This window comes from Sycon ciliatum, chromosome 3 (assembly GCF_964019385.1).
Source record: "Sycon ciliatum chromosome 3, ocSycCili1.1, whole genome shotgun sequence".
Lineage (NCBI taxonomy): Eukaryota > Metazoa > Porifera > Calcarea > Leucosolenida > Sycettidae > Sycon > Sycon ciliatum.
The window spans coordinates 16,568,812-16,586,477 of NC_088645.1; the positions used below are offsets into that span (position 1 = coordinate 16,568,812).

The 17,666-nt window shown below is 46.5% G+C and overlaps 1 protein-coding gene across 2 annotated transcripts in view; it reads right to left on the reverse strand.

Moving 5' to 3' along the window:
* The window catches only part of LOC135811578 (uncharacterized), a 156,464-nt gene that overhangs the window by 2,160 nt on the left and 136,638 nt on the right, over positions 1-17,666 (reverse strand). Inside the window, exons 1-2 of one of the 2 annotated variants that reach the window (XM_065324808.1) lie at positions 2,440-3,117; positions 448-1,287 (exon numbers count right to left, since the gene is read on the reverse strand). In XM_065324808.1, the coding sequence (XP_065180880.1) occupies positions 448-1,287; positions 2,440-3,090 (1,491 nt within the window). In that variant the 5' untranslated portion in view covers positions 3,091-3,117. Of the gene's footprint in view, positions 1-447; positions 1,288-2,439; positions 3,118-17,666 lie in introns of those variants that run through there. The other variant, XM_065324806.1, reaches the window with a different exon arrangement.

Below are 17,666 nucleotides of genomic sequence, written 5' to 3' on the forward strand. Positions count from 1 at the left end.
CACACACACACACACACACACACACACACACACACACACACACACACACACACACACACACACACACACACACACACACACACACACACACACACACACACACACACACACACACACACACACACACACACACACACACACACACACACACACACACACACACACACACACACACACACACACACACACACACACACACACACACACACACACACACACACACACACACACACACACACACACACACACACACACACACACACACACACACACACACACACACACACACACACACACACACACACACACACACACACACACACACACACACACACACACACACACACACACACACACACACACAAAGCAACGCAGGTAGTTATGAAGTCTATAGTGGTGCACTTTTAAGTAGAGCACACGTCATTAACAATCAGGTACTGAGCTTACCTGCATTACATTAGCCCAGTAGGCAGAGCCAAACAGACCAAATTGAGAAACCGGGGAAACCTGATCAGTACTCGACAGGGAAAGATGGGATGATCCTAGCGATGATGCTGGCACTGGCGGTGTCTGAAGGTCCCCATACTGGCCATAGCAGGATTGAAGAGGCGCTGAACTGCCTGTTGACTGGTTCACGACGTTCATGTTCACGTCCAATTCTGCTGGCCTTGAAATTGGGTTCTCACGATTTTTCAATTGGGGTGACCAGCCGGCGTCGTTGTCACTGTTTCCCAGTGCACTCCTGTCCAAAAACGCTGACCCGGGTGCACTCGTGTCCAAAGACGCTGACCCGGGTGCGATGTTTCGCAGTTCGCTCATATCCAAAGACATGTCGGGCACTGTGGTGTTTCGCACTGCACTCATGTCCAAGGACGCTGATCCGGATGCGGTGTTTACCAGTGCACTAGGGTCCAAAGACGCTGACCAGGATGCGGTGTTTCCCAGTGCCCTCCTGTCCAAAGACGTGTTGGCCACTGTGGTGTTTCCCATTGCACTCATATCCAAAGCCGCTATCCGGGAGGGAAGACGGGCCATCAGTTGTGCGAATGAAGGTCTTGGGGCCTCCGCATGCTGTCGCTGTAGAGCGGCATTGCGAGGTACATTATCGACCTGTGTTCGAACTGCAGACGTGGCGAGGCTGCCATCAGCTACTGACTGACAAGGCGTGTATGGTAGTGGCGGGTTACAAGCAGACGAAGTCAATGCTTGCTCTATCTGGAATTGTTGGTTGGGTAGAGCGACATTTTGGTCGGTAAAGGGTGGCAGGTATTCATGAATCTGAGCCGGCTGAGGAGGAGCAAATCAACAGAACGAGTAGAAATGGTTGGAATAACGTTCAAAGCTTTGGAACAATTTCCTCCGCCATCTCTCACTTCTATGACCTGTCTCGCTGAATTTAAATATTCCCTGTACCAGCAATTTTGTCAATACACTCTGATGGCATACCAAACGCATTACTTTTGCAATTGCGGTGCTTGCTTCTATTCTTTGTTTTCTAGTGCTCCCCAGAATTAAAACGTGAAATTTCTTTTCCCTACGTGGGGAGAAAAATTTGATTTAAGCTTCATGTATATGCATAATTATAGGTTAGTGCAGGGCACGCAGGGCCATATGGCTTGTTCGTATCCGACAGGTTAGCCCATTTGTCCACGGCTGGCGGAACCTTATAAAAACCCAAGATTGAACTCATTATAGGTATCGAAATGTACAATGTGTAGTATCCCTGTCTGTCAGTAATCACACAGCCAAATCAGACAAGTAGATACATTGTAGTTCACAGGTACATTCTATCTAAGTGCTTCTCCCGCGCAACGACTTAGGATCAGACAGCCCTGAGTGCATGCCCGGCACAGCATGACAATAGCACCCATTCATGCTGAAGTAATACATTACATTGATTCCTGTATAGTCCGTCCCCCATCACTGACCCTCTTGATCCCTTGCAAGATTCCTTCCTGGTTCTAGGCATCCAAGATGTTGAATGATTAAAATATAGACTAAACTGCTATTATTTAAGGTTTCCATATACAAAAATTGGCATAGCTGAGGTGGTAACGCGGGAAAGTGTTAAGTACTGTTGACGCGCATGGGACATGGATGCAGCGTCAGACATTCGGCGCGGAAAATCAAAGATAAGGACATGAACCTGGAAATGGGGGGGGGACTCACAATTGAGTGCGACCTCTAATCGGGGAAATACGGCACATGTACATGTAATACTCATGTAGTGAATAGTGACGCTATGAAAACAATTGACTGTGCTGGCATGTCCAGATACACGCACACACACACACGCACACACACATACACACACACACACACACACACACACACACACACACATACACACACACAAAGCAACATAGGTAGTTATGACGTCTGTAGTGGTGCACTTTTTAACCAGAGCACACGTCGTCAATAATCAGGTACTGAGCTTACCTGCATTACATTAGCCCTGTCCGAAGAGCCAAACAGACCAAATTGAGAAACCGGGGAAACCTGATCAGTACTCGACAGGGAAAGATGTGATGGTCCTAGCGGTGATGCTGGCACTGGCGGTGTCTGAAGGTCCCCATACTGGCCATTCCAGGATTGAAGAGGCGCTGAACTGCCTGTTGACTGTTTAGGGATGTTCATGTTCGCGCCCAATTCTGTAGGCCTTGAAATTGGGTTCTCAAAATTTGTTAATAGGGGTGACCAGCCGGCGTCGTTGTTAGTGTTTACCAGTGCACTCCTGTCGAAAGACGCTGACCCGGGTGCGATGTTTCGCAGTGCACTCGGATCCAAAGACATGTTGGGCACTGTGCTGTTTCCCATTGCCCTCCTGTCCGCTGACCCAAGTGCGGTGTTTCCCAGTGCACTCGTGTCCGAAGACGCTGACCGGGGTGCGATGTTTCGTAGTACGCTCATACCCAAAAACATGTTGGGCACTGTGGTGTGTCCCACTGCACTCCTGTCCAAGGACGCTGATCCGGGTGCGGTGTTTACCACTGCACTAGGGTCCAAAGACGCTGACCAGAATGCGGCGTTTCCCAGTGCCCTCCTGTCCAAAGACGTGTTGGCCACTGTGGTGTTTCCCATTGCACTCATATCCAAAGCCGCTATCTGGGAGCGAAGACGGGCCGTCAGTTGGGCGACTGAAGGTCTTGGGCCCTCCGCATGCTGTCGCTGTAGAGCAGCACTGCGAGGTACATTATCGACCTGTGGTCGAACTGCAGACGTGGCGACGCTGCCACGTTCAGCTACTGACTGACAAGGCGTGTATGGTAGTAGCGGTTTACAAGCAGACGAAGTCAATGCTTGCTCTATCTGGAATTGCTGGTTGGGTAGAGGGACATTTTGGTCAGTCAAGGGTGGCAGGTATTCATGAACCTGAGCCGTCTGAGGAGGAGCAAATCAACAGAACGAGTAGAAATGGTTGGAATAACGTTCAAAGCTTTGGAACAATTTCCTCCGCCATCTCTCACTTCTATGACCTGTCTCGCTGAATTCAAATATTCCCTGTACCAGCAATTTTGTCAATACACTCTGATGGCATACCAAACGCATTACTTTTGCAATTGCGGTGCTTGCTTCTATTCTTTGTTTTCTAGTGCTCCCCAGAATTAAAACGTGAAATTTCTTTTCCCTACGTGGGGAGAAAAATTTGATTTAAGCTTCATGTATATGCATAATTATAGGTTAGTGCAGGGCACGCAGGGCCATATGGCTTGTTCGTATCCGACAGGTTCGCCCATTTGTCCACGGCTGGCGGAACCTTATAAAAACCCAAGATCGAACTCATTATAGGTATCGAAATGTACAATGTGTAGTATCCCTGTCTGTCAGTAATCACACAGCCAAATCAGACTACAAGTAGATACATTGTAGTTCACAGGTACATTCTATCTAAGTGCTTCTCCCGCCCAACCACGATCAGACAGCCCTGAGTGCATGCCCGGCACAGCATGACAATAGCACCCAATCATGCTGTAGTAATACATGTACATTACATTGATTCCTGGATAGTCCGTTCCCCATCACTGACCCTCTTGATCCCTTGCAAGATTCCTTCCTGGTTCTAGGCATCCAACAAGGGTCCGGCGGATTCTGCCGGCAGAAAAATTGGCAGAGTTCGGTACTTTTTCTGGTAAGTTTCATGCATGTTTGGTATGTGGATAAAAAAAATGGAGCAGATTTCGAAGGATTGCCCGCCATAAGGTTTCTATAGTTCTGTCAATTTCACTGCTTTTCGAGCAGAATCTGCCACCTTTTCGAGCAGAATCCGCCGGTCTCTGCATCCAACACCCGAATCCATGTTATTGTTCAGCCCTAGTTCACACACATTCAAATGGCTTTTCCTTAGATCTTCGAACAGTTGTCTTCCTAGTAATCTTGTGCACTCACTCCCAGCTGCTCTCTCCCCCTGGCCTATAAAAACCCATCATTCTTTCTCATTTCTGTGTGGAATTATGAAGTGAAGAGTTTTAAGCCCAAGAGCTTGTTTTCCTCCTGCTAGTGCTGTCAGCCTGTATCACTTTCTGGTGTACGTCCAAAGTGCCTGAGACACGAGCAGGCTGGCAGACACTATAAATGTAGCTACGGAAGGCCGAGTCGAAGCCTCTAAATAGCTCCACAAGCTATCAATAAGAATCAAGCTCACAATAATAGTCAAGCATTTCATTTGCTTTGATTCTCCTTTTAGTAGTGCTCACTACTCAGTGCTATTAAGTTACAAGAAGAAAATGTGCTATACTACCATATCAAATTCTCTCTCCGCCTAAACCACAAAGTATCCCAAGGGTACACAAGTACATATATACTGCGCCCTAGGCCTTACATTGAAACTCAACAGTCATTTGCCAAAGGAGACATACAATTTAGCTTGAAAATTGACTGACTGTACACTGTACTTGGTTAGCTTCTATGAATGGGGGATAGTAACCTCTTTCTAAAAATAGTTAGAACGAGGTCTGTCTCGTTGTCCAGGAAACGACCAATCAGCGACATTCCCGCCATGGGCCTTATCAGAGTCTAGAGCCCGCTCAATCATAATTTTACTACTCTTTACTCTATGGCCCTCAGGCTAATCTGTCGGGCACAGACAAGCCGTAAGGCCCTCCCTGCCAATGCTGCCATGCATTAACCTATAATTAGTGCATGACAGGTCAGGCCGAATGCTAGGGACTTCAATCGAAAAACCAAATTCGCGAGTTTCGCATAAAACGCTAGTTTTTCTAAACCGGGAAGATGTGAGAAACAACCTGTGAAAATTTCAACCCAAAATTCCTAGGCAATCTAGAGTTATAGTCGATTGAAAATCGGAAAACGGGGGAGTAAGTAGTCACAGAAGTAAATGCAAGTATGTATGTGAGCTGTGTGGTTTCCGTCCAGCACTGCACTATCTGGTGCATACAATGATTTCATTCTCACCAAATATAACCTGTATACTTTCTCTCGCCGTGTAAACTTGAAGCTGTTTGTGTTTGTTTTTAGGTGTCTATCTCGTTGCACCAGTCCTCTTTTAAGCACGATATTTACCCCCCGCTCTGCATCATGCCGCACAAATGCTGCTACCCGCGGTCAAGCTTCAGCCGCTCTGAACCTACCCAGAGCTACGTCTCGTTACGGCCTAAATGCTATTTCATTTTTGGCAGCAGACAGATGGAACATGCTTCCACCTGGATGTCGTCAAGCTAAGCCCCTTTCTGCATTTGTCACAAGCACCAAGTCATTCCTAGGGTTCCCAGTAAAAAGGCAACGCCTGTTGGGAGTTCCCTAGTAAAATAATAAATTCTACTACTACTACTACTACTGATACATGGCGATACAGGATGTGTGCATGCCATGCATTGTGCACGCATGCCGTGCGCGCCTGCTTGCACAAGTCACACGTTTTCACCGTCACTGCTTCTACAGTGTGCGCGCAGTTCACTCGATTTTTTTTCGTCTACCACCAGGAAATCGCCGTGGGCTGGTTTCTGTGATCATCTTCCTTCTACCGTGATAAAGCGCGAGCCTCAATGTTCTAGAATCCCCTTGGTAAGTTAGGGTAATTCGAGGCCGCTGAACACGAAAATCGGGTGTTCCTTGCTGGCCGAGTACGGATCTCGTCGAAATTAGTACTTCGAAGTGCATCCGTGCCAAGCGCAGAGGCATTATTTTTGGATGCATGGCATGTGTGGCATCATTGGAAAGGTAATGACCTCGGCTACCTAAAAATAGCATCGACAAGGCCTAAAAGGCCGCGGGAGAAGATACTCGGGCCTCGAACTGCATCTCGAACTGCAGTCACGAGGCGCCCATTCACTTTGTACAGGCGAGCTGTGACTGCACTTTTCGCTTTTCTGTGACCGGAACTGAACTCCCTACTAATGCATAAGTAATGGCTTGTTTGCGCCCTTCATGTTGTTGGGCACTAACAAGCCCGATGATAAGGCCATCCCCGCCATGCAATCACCTCTCAATCATGGTCTCTGACCAACCCACTGTGCCTGCCTGGTATGGATACATGGATGCAGCTAATGGGGTCGTTTTCGGCACTTGTGCCAGTGGTTGTGAGGCTTACCCACTCACCCCCACCGTTAGGCGCTGCATCTGCCGCTAGGGTTTATCGGGTGTTAGCGGCCGTCGTGAGTTCCCTTCGGGAACGGATACGATAATTTACTTTTTTACTTTTAATCATCTAGTTTAGGGTCCCAAATTATTTCGCACTTTCCCAGTGTTCTGTGTACTTTCTATGTACTTTCTGTGTACGTGAGAGCGTGTCAACCCCAGGAATTTGCAAATCGAGATCAAAAACACAGTAGCTGTTGATTTGGATTTTTTTCATCAGAACCGATCAGACAGGGTACTGCTGATGAATGCTGCGGAGCAGGGAGCCGAAGGTGTTTCGTTCCTCTCGAACTCTTTGCCTCCACACGAACTCGCAGAGGTAGGTTGGAAACAACTCGCGAGACGTGCCGAAGTTGCGTTGAGCTGGCGCTTTGCACGCATCCACATATTCTCGACATTGTTGGTATGGATGCTCTTGACATAGTGGCAAGGTCTGCATCTCCAGCGAAACCCATCGTGGCTTTCCTGCCTCCTAGTGAGGCCACATCGCGCACCACATGTGTCACAGAGCATTTCGTTCCTGATAAAGCGCCGAGCGGCAAGGAACTCGAGTTGGCCAAGTAACAGTTGGGTCCTGGAAAAGATCGGCACAAGGGTGAACACGGTCCACTGCTCCATCAAAATTGCATCATTATTTAGTATGTCTCCCTGAGGGACATTCCGTATCGGCGCACCGGGACGCCCAGCCATTACCACAAAGTCAAACATGGCCAGCAATCGAGGACATCTGAGAGTTGTAATTTTTGTACTCCTCCGAGGTGTGATTTTTGGCGTGCTGGGCCCAGCACAAGGAAGCCATCTGCAAAAAAACTGCAGAAAATGGTTGTTGTTTGATCCTTTGGTGTAATCTTTGTTTCTAGTCGAAGCTAGTTGCTGTTTGGAGCAGAAACGCTGAAATTGATTATTTTCTGCATGTACTCATACATGTACTCATGTACTCAGGCATGCAGTCTCACTCGTATTTTAGCTCTTTTTCTGGAATGGATGCTGCTCTGCGCCCCTTGGTGAACATTTCCTGCGCTCGTGGAGCAGCTGAAAAGGACCACTGGTATGTCTGGTCCCTGGTTTGAAAGTGGAGAGTCGACTTTTGTGCCTTGAAAAAGGAGTAGAGAGCGATAGAGGTACGTCTGTTGCTTATTTTTGAGTGCTCCTCGTACATTTTTGATCGTGATAGAAATTCTCAGACCAAAGTCAGACCAAAGTCAGCGCGATGATGGCCGTACAGTTTTCTTGTGGATTTTTTAGTTGTTTCATCTCGTATCTATGTCAGTATCATGATGGTCAAGTGGAGAGGGTGATTTTCTTCCTCTAGGCTTCGTTCGGCCGACTTTGCTTCGTCCTCGTTGAAAAGTGATCCTGAAAAAAAGGTCGATTCGAAAAATTATGTTGATTTTGAATGTACGTGATGACATGCGATTGCTGGCTATGGGAAACAACTCTATAAAGGACACAAAACTTCGAAACACACTCAAGCACGCTCTCACGTACACAGAAAGTACAGACAACACTGGGAAAGTGCGAAATAATTTGGGACCCTAAACTAGAGGATTACCTGCACTCTTTCCTGGCAGTCATTGGCGGATAATAGGCTTGTTATGTATTAGACGTGACAAGTCGTGCGGAGAGGATATTCCAACAAAATAATAATACTTCAGTATTTACATCTTACAATTTGGGGAGCTTCACTTACATTTGGCAAGTCCGATAGAACGTTGTTGCTGGTATCCAGAGGAGGACGCTGAACGACATCTGGATAGAGAAAGGGTCCGCATTGTGAAGCATTCATCTTGGCTAACGGCTGAGAGGCTTGGCTACTGAAAAAATGGGGAAAGTTGTGAACAGACGGAGATTCTGGCTTCATGTAAGTAATAATCAGGTCTGATGCTCTCCTCTACACTGAGCACAGGTTTTATTACCATGCACGGAGCTGTCAAGTGGGTGCTGGAACATCAGCTGCTGTGTCCTGCGGGACTAGTGTGAGAGAGTGCGGCTCTTCCGCGCTATGGCGAAGGCTGTGTTCACCACGTGGCCAAGACAGTGACACGAAGTCGTGAAAAGTAGAGAGGTTTTGCAGAGCGAACGTTCGCGCGAATTTTCGTTTGACGTCACGAAAAGCGAAACTTCGTGCGAACGTTCGCAGTTTTGAACGCGAAAGTTGCAGGAAACGCGAAACAAACTTTCGCAGTATTAGAGGTTCTGCACAACGAAAATTCGAACGAAGTTTCGCGACAGGCCTTGCGAAAATGTGTACGAATTTTCGCACGAACTACTTTTGTGTTCTGCACATTTTCGTAGTTTGCACGCGCCAAGTGCACGTACGACATGACCCAATCTCACGAAACTTCCTACGAAAGTTCATTTCGCGTTCCCTGCAAGTTTCGCGTCCAAAGTTGCGAAAGTTCGTGCGAAGTTTCTCACTTCGTGACGTAGAGCGAAAGTTCGTACACATTTTCGTTTGCACAATTAAAACTTTCGCAGTATTAATGGGCCTGGTCAGACTGCGGCAAAATCGAAATAATCCTAGGATTATAATCCGAATCTCCATAGTAACTTGCCGCCAGAGCGGCAAAAGCGAGAGTTGACGCTCCAAAAAAAAAGCAAGAACGGACCACGCTTTTCCGCTCCAAACAGGATTTGACGCTGATACGCCATTGACGCTGATAATCACTGATTTTTTCATCTCGATATCGAGGCCGGGGACAACAACAAAACTCATAAGGATGGTTGCAAGGATTGCACTGAAGGTGTTGGCGATCCCCAAGGTGAAGGAATTTGACGTCGTTCGTGGAGATTACCACTTGACGCTCGAAATGAAGTTTGAATTTTCACTCTCCCCACTTGTGTAGTGTGATCGCGATTCAAATTCTGGACGCTGTTCTGTTTTCGTCAGGCAACCAAAATTTGCCGCAGTCTGACCAGGCCCTACTAGGCGATTCACACGACAGGCAAATCTACGTTTGTCAAGTGCCCGCAGGAAGTGAAACGTGAGGTCGCAGTTCACACGGCCGCGGGTGGCGGCCAGAGCTCCCGCGAGTATCCGGTGAGTATACGGCGTTACTGTGGTGATTTGGAATGAGTACCCAAAAACAAAGGCCAAACAACCAGGGTTCAAGACTACCGTACCATAGTACGACCTCACAGCCTCATAACTGTAAAAGTGCCCGCAGATGAGTGCATCCGCGGGCAAAAAGGCCATGGACACTTTTGATTCCCGCGGGCAAATTTTGGTCACCCGCAGGAATATCTCCATGGTGACTTTCCTGTAAACGTGGATTTGCCTGTCGTGTGAATCGCCTATTATATTATGGTTCTGCACAACGAAAATTCGAACGAAGTTTCGCGACAGGCCTTGCGAAAATGTGTACGAATTTTCGCACGAACTTTGTGTTCTGCACATTTTCGTAGTTTGCACGCGCCAAGTGCACGTACGACGTGACCCAATCTCACGAAACTTCCTACAAAAGTTCATTTCGCGTTCCCTGCAAGTTTCGCGTCCAAACTGCAAAGTTGCGAAAGTTCGTGCGAAGTAAACCTAAATAAATGACAATGGTCCCACTGACGTATTATCTCTAATATAAGCACGGTCCTTTATTTTTTCAATGTACCTCCGCCCCGTGCTATTATTGGAGACGTTCCTTTATTGGAGACTGTTCCATTATTATTTCAACCTCATTTCAGAGGCATGTTGCCATGCCAAATTCATGTATGACGCACACATTTCAGGGTTTTTTCGCCGGTACAGATAATGAATTTACACAGTGTGCTTATAATGGAGACTGAGCACTTTATTTTTTGAATGCCGCCCCAAGGTGTTCTATTATTGGAGACGTGCTATTATTGGAGACTGTGCTTATATTAGAGATAATACGGTAATACTCTCTAATATTTTATTTTTATTGTCGCTCTTTGTGGACCCTGGTCAGCCTGGTGCACGGACCCTCAATCTTCATGTTTGTGCTGGATCTCTACTCTTGGCTTGGTCCGCGAGTGCTAGCTTTCCGATACTTTGGCAGCCCGTGTTGTTTCATCTCCAGAACCATCTCCGATCTCCTGCTTGCTCGTCTTCTCACTGCTCAGAATCGGTTACATCAATGATGCCTTTTTGAATCTCAGGTGTTGATGCGCAAGATGACGGCACAAGCCAACCCGGCCCGTTTGTCTGTGGGTATCCGGCCATGGACAACGTAGTCAAAGAGCTCTCGTCTCAGGCCGTGACTCAGGGTAGATCTACCTGGTGCGCGTGCCGCCACTCGCAACAAACAAATAATCGGATGGAGAACACTTCTCAACAACAAGCGAGTGCACACGAAATTTTCTTGGAGCGAGAAACATGCAAACGTTCGCAGTAATTTTCGCTCTTTGTGGACTGTTCGTGCGCGGTGAGCCACCCTCAATCCTCATGTTTGTGCTTGATCTCTACTCTTGGCTTGGTCCGCGGGTGCTAGCTTTCCTATACTTGTGGCAGCCCGTGTTGCTTCATCTCCGGAACCATCCCCGATCTCCTTCCTGCTCGTCTTCTCACTGCTCAGAGTCGGTTACATCAACGATGCCTTTTTGAATTTCAGGTGTTGATGCGCCAGATTACGGCACAAGCCAACCCGTTTGTCTGTGAGTCTCCGGCCATGGACAAGGTAGTCAAAGAGCTCTCGTCTCAGGCCATGACTCAGGGTGCCGTCACTCGCAACAACAAAATGATCGGATCATGACCACTTCTCAAACAAGCGAGTGCACGCGAAAATTCCTGGGAGCGAAAAACATGCAAAACACAAATTACGCGCGAACGTTCGCAATAGTTTTCGCAACGAGGAACGCGAAAATCATTGCGAACGTTCGATCTGCAAAACGTCTCTAGCACACGACAGCAAACCGTCCACCATTGGTCCACACTCGACTCGACAAAGTGTCACAGTGCCTGAATAGAGATGGTGTTGGTTGGTTTACGGGCACTGACTGGGTCACCCATAGCATACGCGCGTAAGAGGGTACAGAGTCGTGATCGGTAGGAGATCATCTCTCACCCAGTCTCAGTTTCATACTTTTTTTGTTAATCCTTTTTCTTCTATTTGATTGTTCCGCAATTGTTCCGCAACCTTCTAAGTTCCTTTTCTTCTACTTTACAATTTTTAAATTCTCCCTAAAGGATTTCCCTTTCGTGTGTCAATCTCGCTATGGAGCCGCGAACTCTGCAGTCTGGTCGGCTGAGCTTGATGGGCCCCACCTGGCCCACCACCAAAAACACTAAGTCTTATACTACTTACTAGTCTTCATAGTTAGTAGACTTTGTGGAGCTAGCGAGCTGTGAAGTGGCCGCTACTTGCACAAAGGCACATGCACCCAGCTCCCTAATAACGTTTGATCCTCGACCTCGTCGTTGTCGTTGATCCCACACTCTTCAGCCCGTGAAGAACAATACTTGTTCCCTATCAGGGTATCAGGCATGCTGGTATTGTACGTCATACATGTATGTCGCACATGTATTGTACGTCAATGGCGTTATGCTAAATAGACAAACTCTCAACCTCTGCTGTGTCCTGACAAGTACTGACTGTTGTACGTCCCTGTGTGGTGCTGGACTGCACCCGGTGCACCGCAACGCGTGCCTTTTTTTCTACAAAATCCACCTCAATAATGTACCACTATTTCACTAGACCGTACACCATGTACACGAGGCACAGAGCTGCAGCACGAATCTGGTTTCTTGTTACTATTAAAAATAGTAATAGTTTCATGGCAGATGATCGATGACAATCTTCAGACAACTGATAACAGTCATGCACAGCTAGCTACAGTGCTGGTAACTGAAATCATGCATGCAGTTATTACGTACGTAATACGTCGCACATGTACGTCAATGGCCATGATGCTGAATAGACAAATTCTTAACCTCTGCTGTGTCCTGAAAAGTACCGACTGTTGTGGGTCTCTGTGTGGTATTGGCCTGCACCGAAACGCGTGCCTTTTTTCTATAAAATCTCCCTCGACACTGAAGTGAATAATGGAGTGGTCTCCACCGTGTAACATGCTGTCAACCAAGTGTACGCTTCTTGTTGGCTGAGTATTCGAGAGAAACGAGAGGCAATGTTCTCTCGAACTTGGAATATTTCCGAAGCATGTTTTAGGCTTACCGGTATTATTTTCTTTGTGTCTTGCAATGTGGCTGTCCGCAGCTGACCCTGCACTGTGGTTTTGCTGTTGCAAATGTGAGGTGTGAGAGAGAACAACATGACGTCATTGTGTTCAACAATACACTTTGCAAGGTTTATCTAATACTGTACATACACTGTACATGTACATGTAGCAGCAACAATGACATACGTACATGTACATGACACTCTACAGAGCTAGAGAAGAACAACAAGGACATTCAACTCTCAGTTTCAGTAAAAAAATGGCGCAAGGTAATCTTTCAATCCGTGATCGTTCACTCGACTATGGATTGGACCTGGAGGCTGACGTTTTGGATGTTGGTGAACATTGTCAAGTTCTTGCTAGCTGAGACTGTCCTGTGAGACAACTGTATCGACAAAGCGGTCTATGACGAGGACGAGCAAAGATACATGTAGCACTGAAACCAAAATGACCCGAGTCGCACAAGGGCAGAGTACACAAATGCACGTAAGCCTGAAGCAGAGGACGGAGGAGTTCCTGAGCGAATTGTTAGTTGTTAGTTGTGTCGGCTGGCAAGATAGTGAGATAACTGGATTGTCACACTGTTACTACTACATGAAGGTGAGAATTTCATGACAGTGCATACTGCCTACTGCACTCATCCATTATAATTATAGTGTCATTGACGGGATAAACGATGGTTTGGGGACTCATTTGCTTCGTCCCCTTACTTCCATACGGATACATGGACACTCCACAGTCACGTACACTGCCATTGTGGTCGCGCACGAGCCCAATCGTTCTACAGCTCGACTTCACCACCCAGGACTGAGGGAGGACATGTATAACGTCAATCAAGCTCCTCGCATTTGTCCATCGTTGTCCGTTCTCTCGGGCTAGCTCCCTCTTCACCAGCTTCTTCCTGAGTAGGGGGTTAACTTCTTCAAGCACCATTTTTCGCCCGGTCCTGCGGGTCGAGCGACCATACAGTTCATCGGCGCAGTCCTGAGAAGCAGCTCCCGCCTGATCTCCGTTCCGAGCCCAGCCACCTTCAGTTCTGTGTCCTACTAAAAGCGCATCACAGCTCCGTTTACATGCTTTTCGGCTAGTGTGTTTCTGTGGTATAGCGGACTGAAGAATAGGAAACGTGTTTCGCAATGGTATGATGTTATTTTGTAGATACATGTAGTATATTCCCATTCGGTTTTTGCTTGAGTGTAGCCCTGAGGTTGACTCACTTATTTAATTTCTACCCTTCCCCTCTCCATATTTCTGTCCATCACCCTCTCCCTCTCTCGCATTCCCTCTGTCGTCCACATGTGCATGTATAAAAGGAGGCGAACCGCCTGTTTGTGGTGCGACGTTAAATAAACTTCTAAAACAACAACAATATGTACACATAGTTGTGTTCAGTAATCAGCGTCATGAGGTGAATAACTGTATCAATTTTTACTGGTTTTAATGTCCCAACAAGGTGTCATTACAATCATTGTACATACATGTACATGGTATTATATAACCCAATACTAGTTCATAACTAGTATTAGATAAAGCTTGTTATAGTTCAGGCGTATTGTTATATTGACAGCATGAAACAAGGTGGAGGACACTGTGTTCGGAAACAGTGACCTTACTACAACCTTCCAGGACGTAAGGAGTAGTCTCAAAATCCCGTAGCATAATGAGGGTCAGAACCGGATTCAACACCCATATGGTTCAAATGGTCCGCAGGGACAAGGGCTCTGCCAACCGCGCAAGGTTGCAGTAAGGTCACTGTTTCCGAACACAGTGTCCTCCACCTTGTTTCATGCTGTCAAACATTGTACATACATTTACATGTACATGCATGCTTTTTTCTACATCATACTACATGATGTTGGTTTGACAGCATGAAACAAGGTGGAGGACACCGTGTTCGGAAACAGTCACCTTACTACAACCATCCACGGTTGGTAGAGCCCCGGTTTGTGGGAACCATCTGAACCATAATGGGTGTTGGACCCGGTTTTGACCCTCATTATCCTAGGGGAGTTTTAGACTTCTCCTAACGTCAGTCGTGTATCTCTTGATCGCTCCTGGATGTCGCCCTGATAGTCATAAATAAAAGTAGCTATTCTAATCTGAATTGTTTTAACTCCTTTCTTCTTCCAATTTCTGCCCATGGCGTCCCTCTCTCAGCTCGTCAGCTGACAACAGTTACTATCACCACCATGACACTGTCGTGAGAAGGTGCTCTCTGTATAGACGAGGTTGGTGATGTTCCGATGCGGCCGTGGGTAGGCTTTCACCACGTCGGAACACCCCGACTAAACGTTGTTTATCTCTCACTAGTAGTACCACTGAGAACTAACTACATGTAATGTTGTTTAAGTTGTTGTTGTGACGTAATCTAGTACTTTTCAACAAATATGAATTTTGAATTTTGAATTTCTTCTAAAAACAACAGAATTACTACATGTACTACAGTAGCTCAATTTCATCACACATTTTGTCAGCTACTTGTACTTGTATGTTCATACACTTGAAAATACCGCCATTCCGACAACAGGCTCTCGTGGCCTGATGCGAAATAGCGCGAAATATTGCCAAAGTTATTTATTTATCTATTTGGTGCAGCTGAGAGCCTGTTGTCGGAATGGCGGTATTTTCAAGTGTATGAACATACAAGTACATGTACCTAACAAAATGTATGTAGTACATGCTAGAAATACGCTGCAGTGGAGTTTGGGAATTCTGAAGATATGTTCATACACACTTTAAAAAATTTAACAAGCTGGAGTTACATGTTAGCTCCGGTGTCAACTGGCGTCATACGGAGCTGCCACACCCTGGCCTCTGGTGAACGTACAGATGTGGTTCTGTGAAAGATCCTTTTTCTTATCCCTTCACAAAGAACTACTTCGAGTATTTAGTAGGAATGAGCATAGTTCAGTCGACAAAGCAACTATTTTAGTTGAGCAATGTTAGGCCCGGGAACTACGTGATATGCGACTGAGGTAGAAACAATGCGTGGTAAACAATGCGTGGTAGCCCTGTAGACTATGAAAAGACCAACTGGCCTACTCAAAGAAGCAGCCAACCGCGGTCGTCGAATGCATTGGTGAACCACAAAAAAAGAAGAGCAGCCAACGGAGCAATCAAGAGCACAGATGTAATTTTCATTGAGGCCCAAGTACTGGTCGTGGAAACACGGATGAACAGAAGAAAAATTAGGGAGTCCATCGAGATTCGAGAGCGTCGTCCGGAGATCAATACCTCCTTTGGATGGCCATTGAAGGCGCTAGCACCCTCACAGTGGAACTGCTAAATCTTGCTGTGTCTGTACAGGATTGTACACACAATGATCGTGGTATACACCTTCGTACACACATTTCCTGCGCTTTATTTGCTGAGCTCCAGTGTGGGAGCAAACCCATTCCTAATGTTGGGTACGAAAAGGACGACGGCATATTCTCCAGACATTACAACTGACAATGAGAACAGGTTATGTCGAACAACATTTATTAGGGAGACGAAGAGACAAAGACCAAGACGAACGAAACGACTACATTATGGAAGAGAGACAAGAGAGAGCGAGAGAGAGAGAGAGAGTGATAGAGATCAAGTGTGAACGGCAAGACAAAGAGCCTGGGTAGCTATGGCAAATATGGGTAGCTACCCAGGCCAACGGAACAAAAGGTGACAAAAGGAGACAAAATAAGACAAAAGGTGAGTACGACGTAGTATGTGGTGCATGGTTGTACGGGAGGAGGTACCTAACACCAAAGATAGTATAGTATATTATCCAATAGTACGGTACTATAGGCCTGTTTCAGCCAATCAGGAGCCTTGCTGACCGGGAAATAATAGCCAATACAATCCCGCGGGGGATGATATTCATTATTAACTGGGTTCACTTTCACCGTACCTACTACGGTGCACCCTGCATTGGCATGCCCCCACCCCCTCTCGATTCGATGCAATGCATCTTGCCACTGGAGTCCTTTCGATCAGAACCCAGCGACAAAATGCACTACACAGAACCGTGAGAGGGTGAGAGCATGCCAATGCAGAGTGCACCGTCGGTACAGTAAAAGTGAACGGAGAGAACTTACCTCCGCGACTATGTCCAAAACCAGATTCCACACAAACAAACAATGAACTCCAATCACTATTCAACTCAACACTACGACACAAAGGAGACTTCGAAGTGCATCAGTTCTCATTCACTCTTTGTAAACTCGAAAACTACACAAAGTATCACCATCCGAGTGAAAATTACTACATGTAATTGCAAGGAGAGATACCGCAACAACTCGAAAAGTACAAGACGTGAAAGTGAGAGGAAAAATCTTGTACAGAATATTCAACAGTGTGAAAGAAGAAGAGCTCAGCAATCCATGTGTGATGTAGATAAGATATGGATGCAAGATGCGACCCGCAGTGACTATCATGACATCGTATCCAGCTCGATTACCACAAGAACAATCTAAAACGTAGATGCTGCTACAAATCCAGTATGCCTATAATATAACAAGATTAACATTCTTCTGATTGCATAGTGGCCGATAGTGATACAACCAAGAGTCTTGATACAACGAAATGCACTTTACTCACTGGTGCCTATGTCCGACGATATGTACAATGTGGTTACTGCCTGGACGGACAGTGTTCAGCAAGGATCCCAAACCGTTGAAAGTTCCACGCCGATCCAATGACAAGGAAGTCAGCACCAGCATCCACAATGACGTTGTATCTCACCATGACTTGAAGTATGGCCCTTACTTTGAACCAAATGACTATGTATCATAACAGTGCAATCTTCGTCAATTCTCTAGTCCAACTACAAAAATGCAACTTGTCTCCCGAGCTCCATCGCTCTCAAACCTTGATTGGATTGAAAAGAAAGGCAGCATCTTGTTTTTGGTATAGCTGTACCTTGGTAATTGTATTCAGAACGCAGTTGCGTCGATCCCCAAAATGCG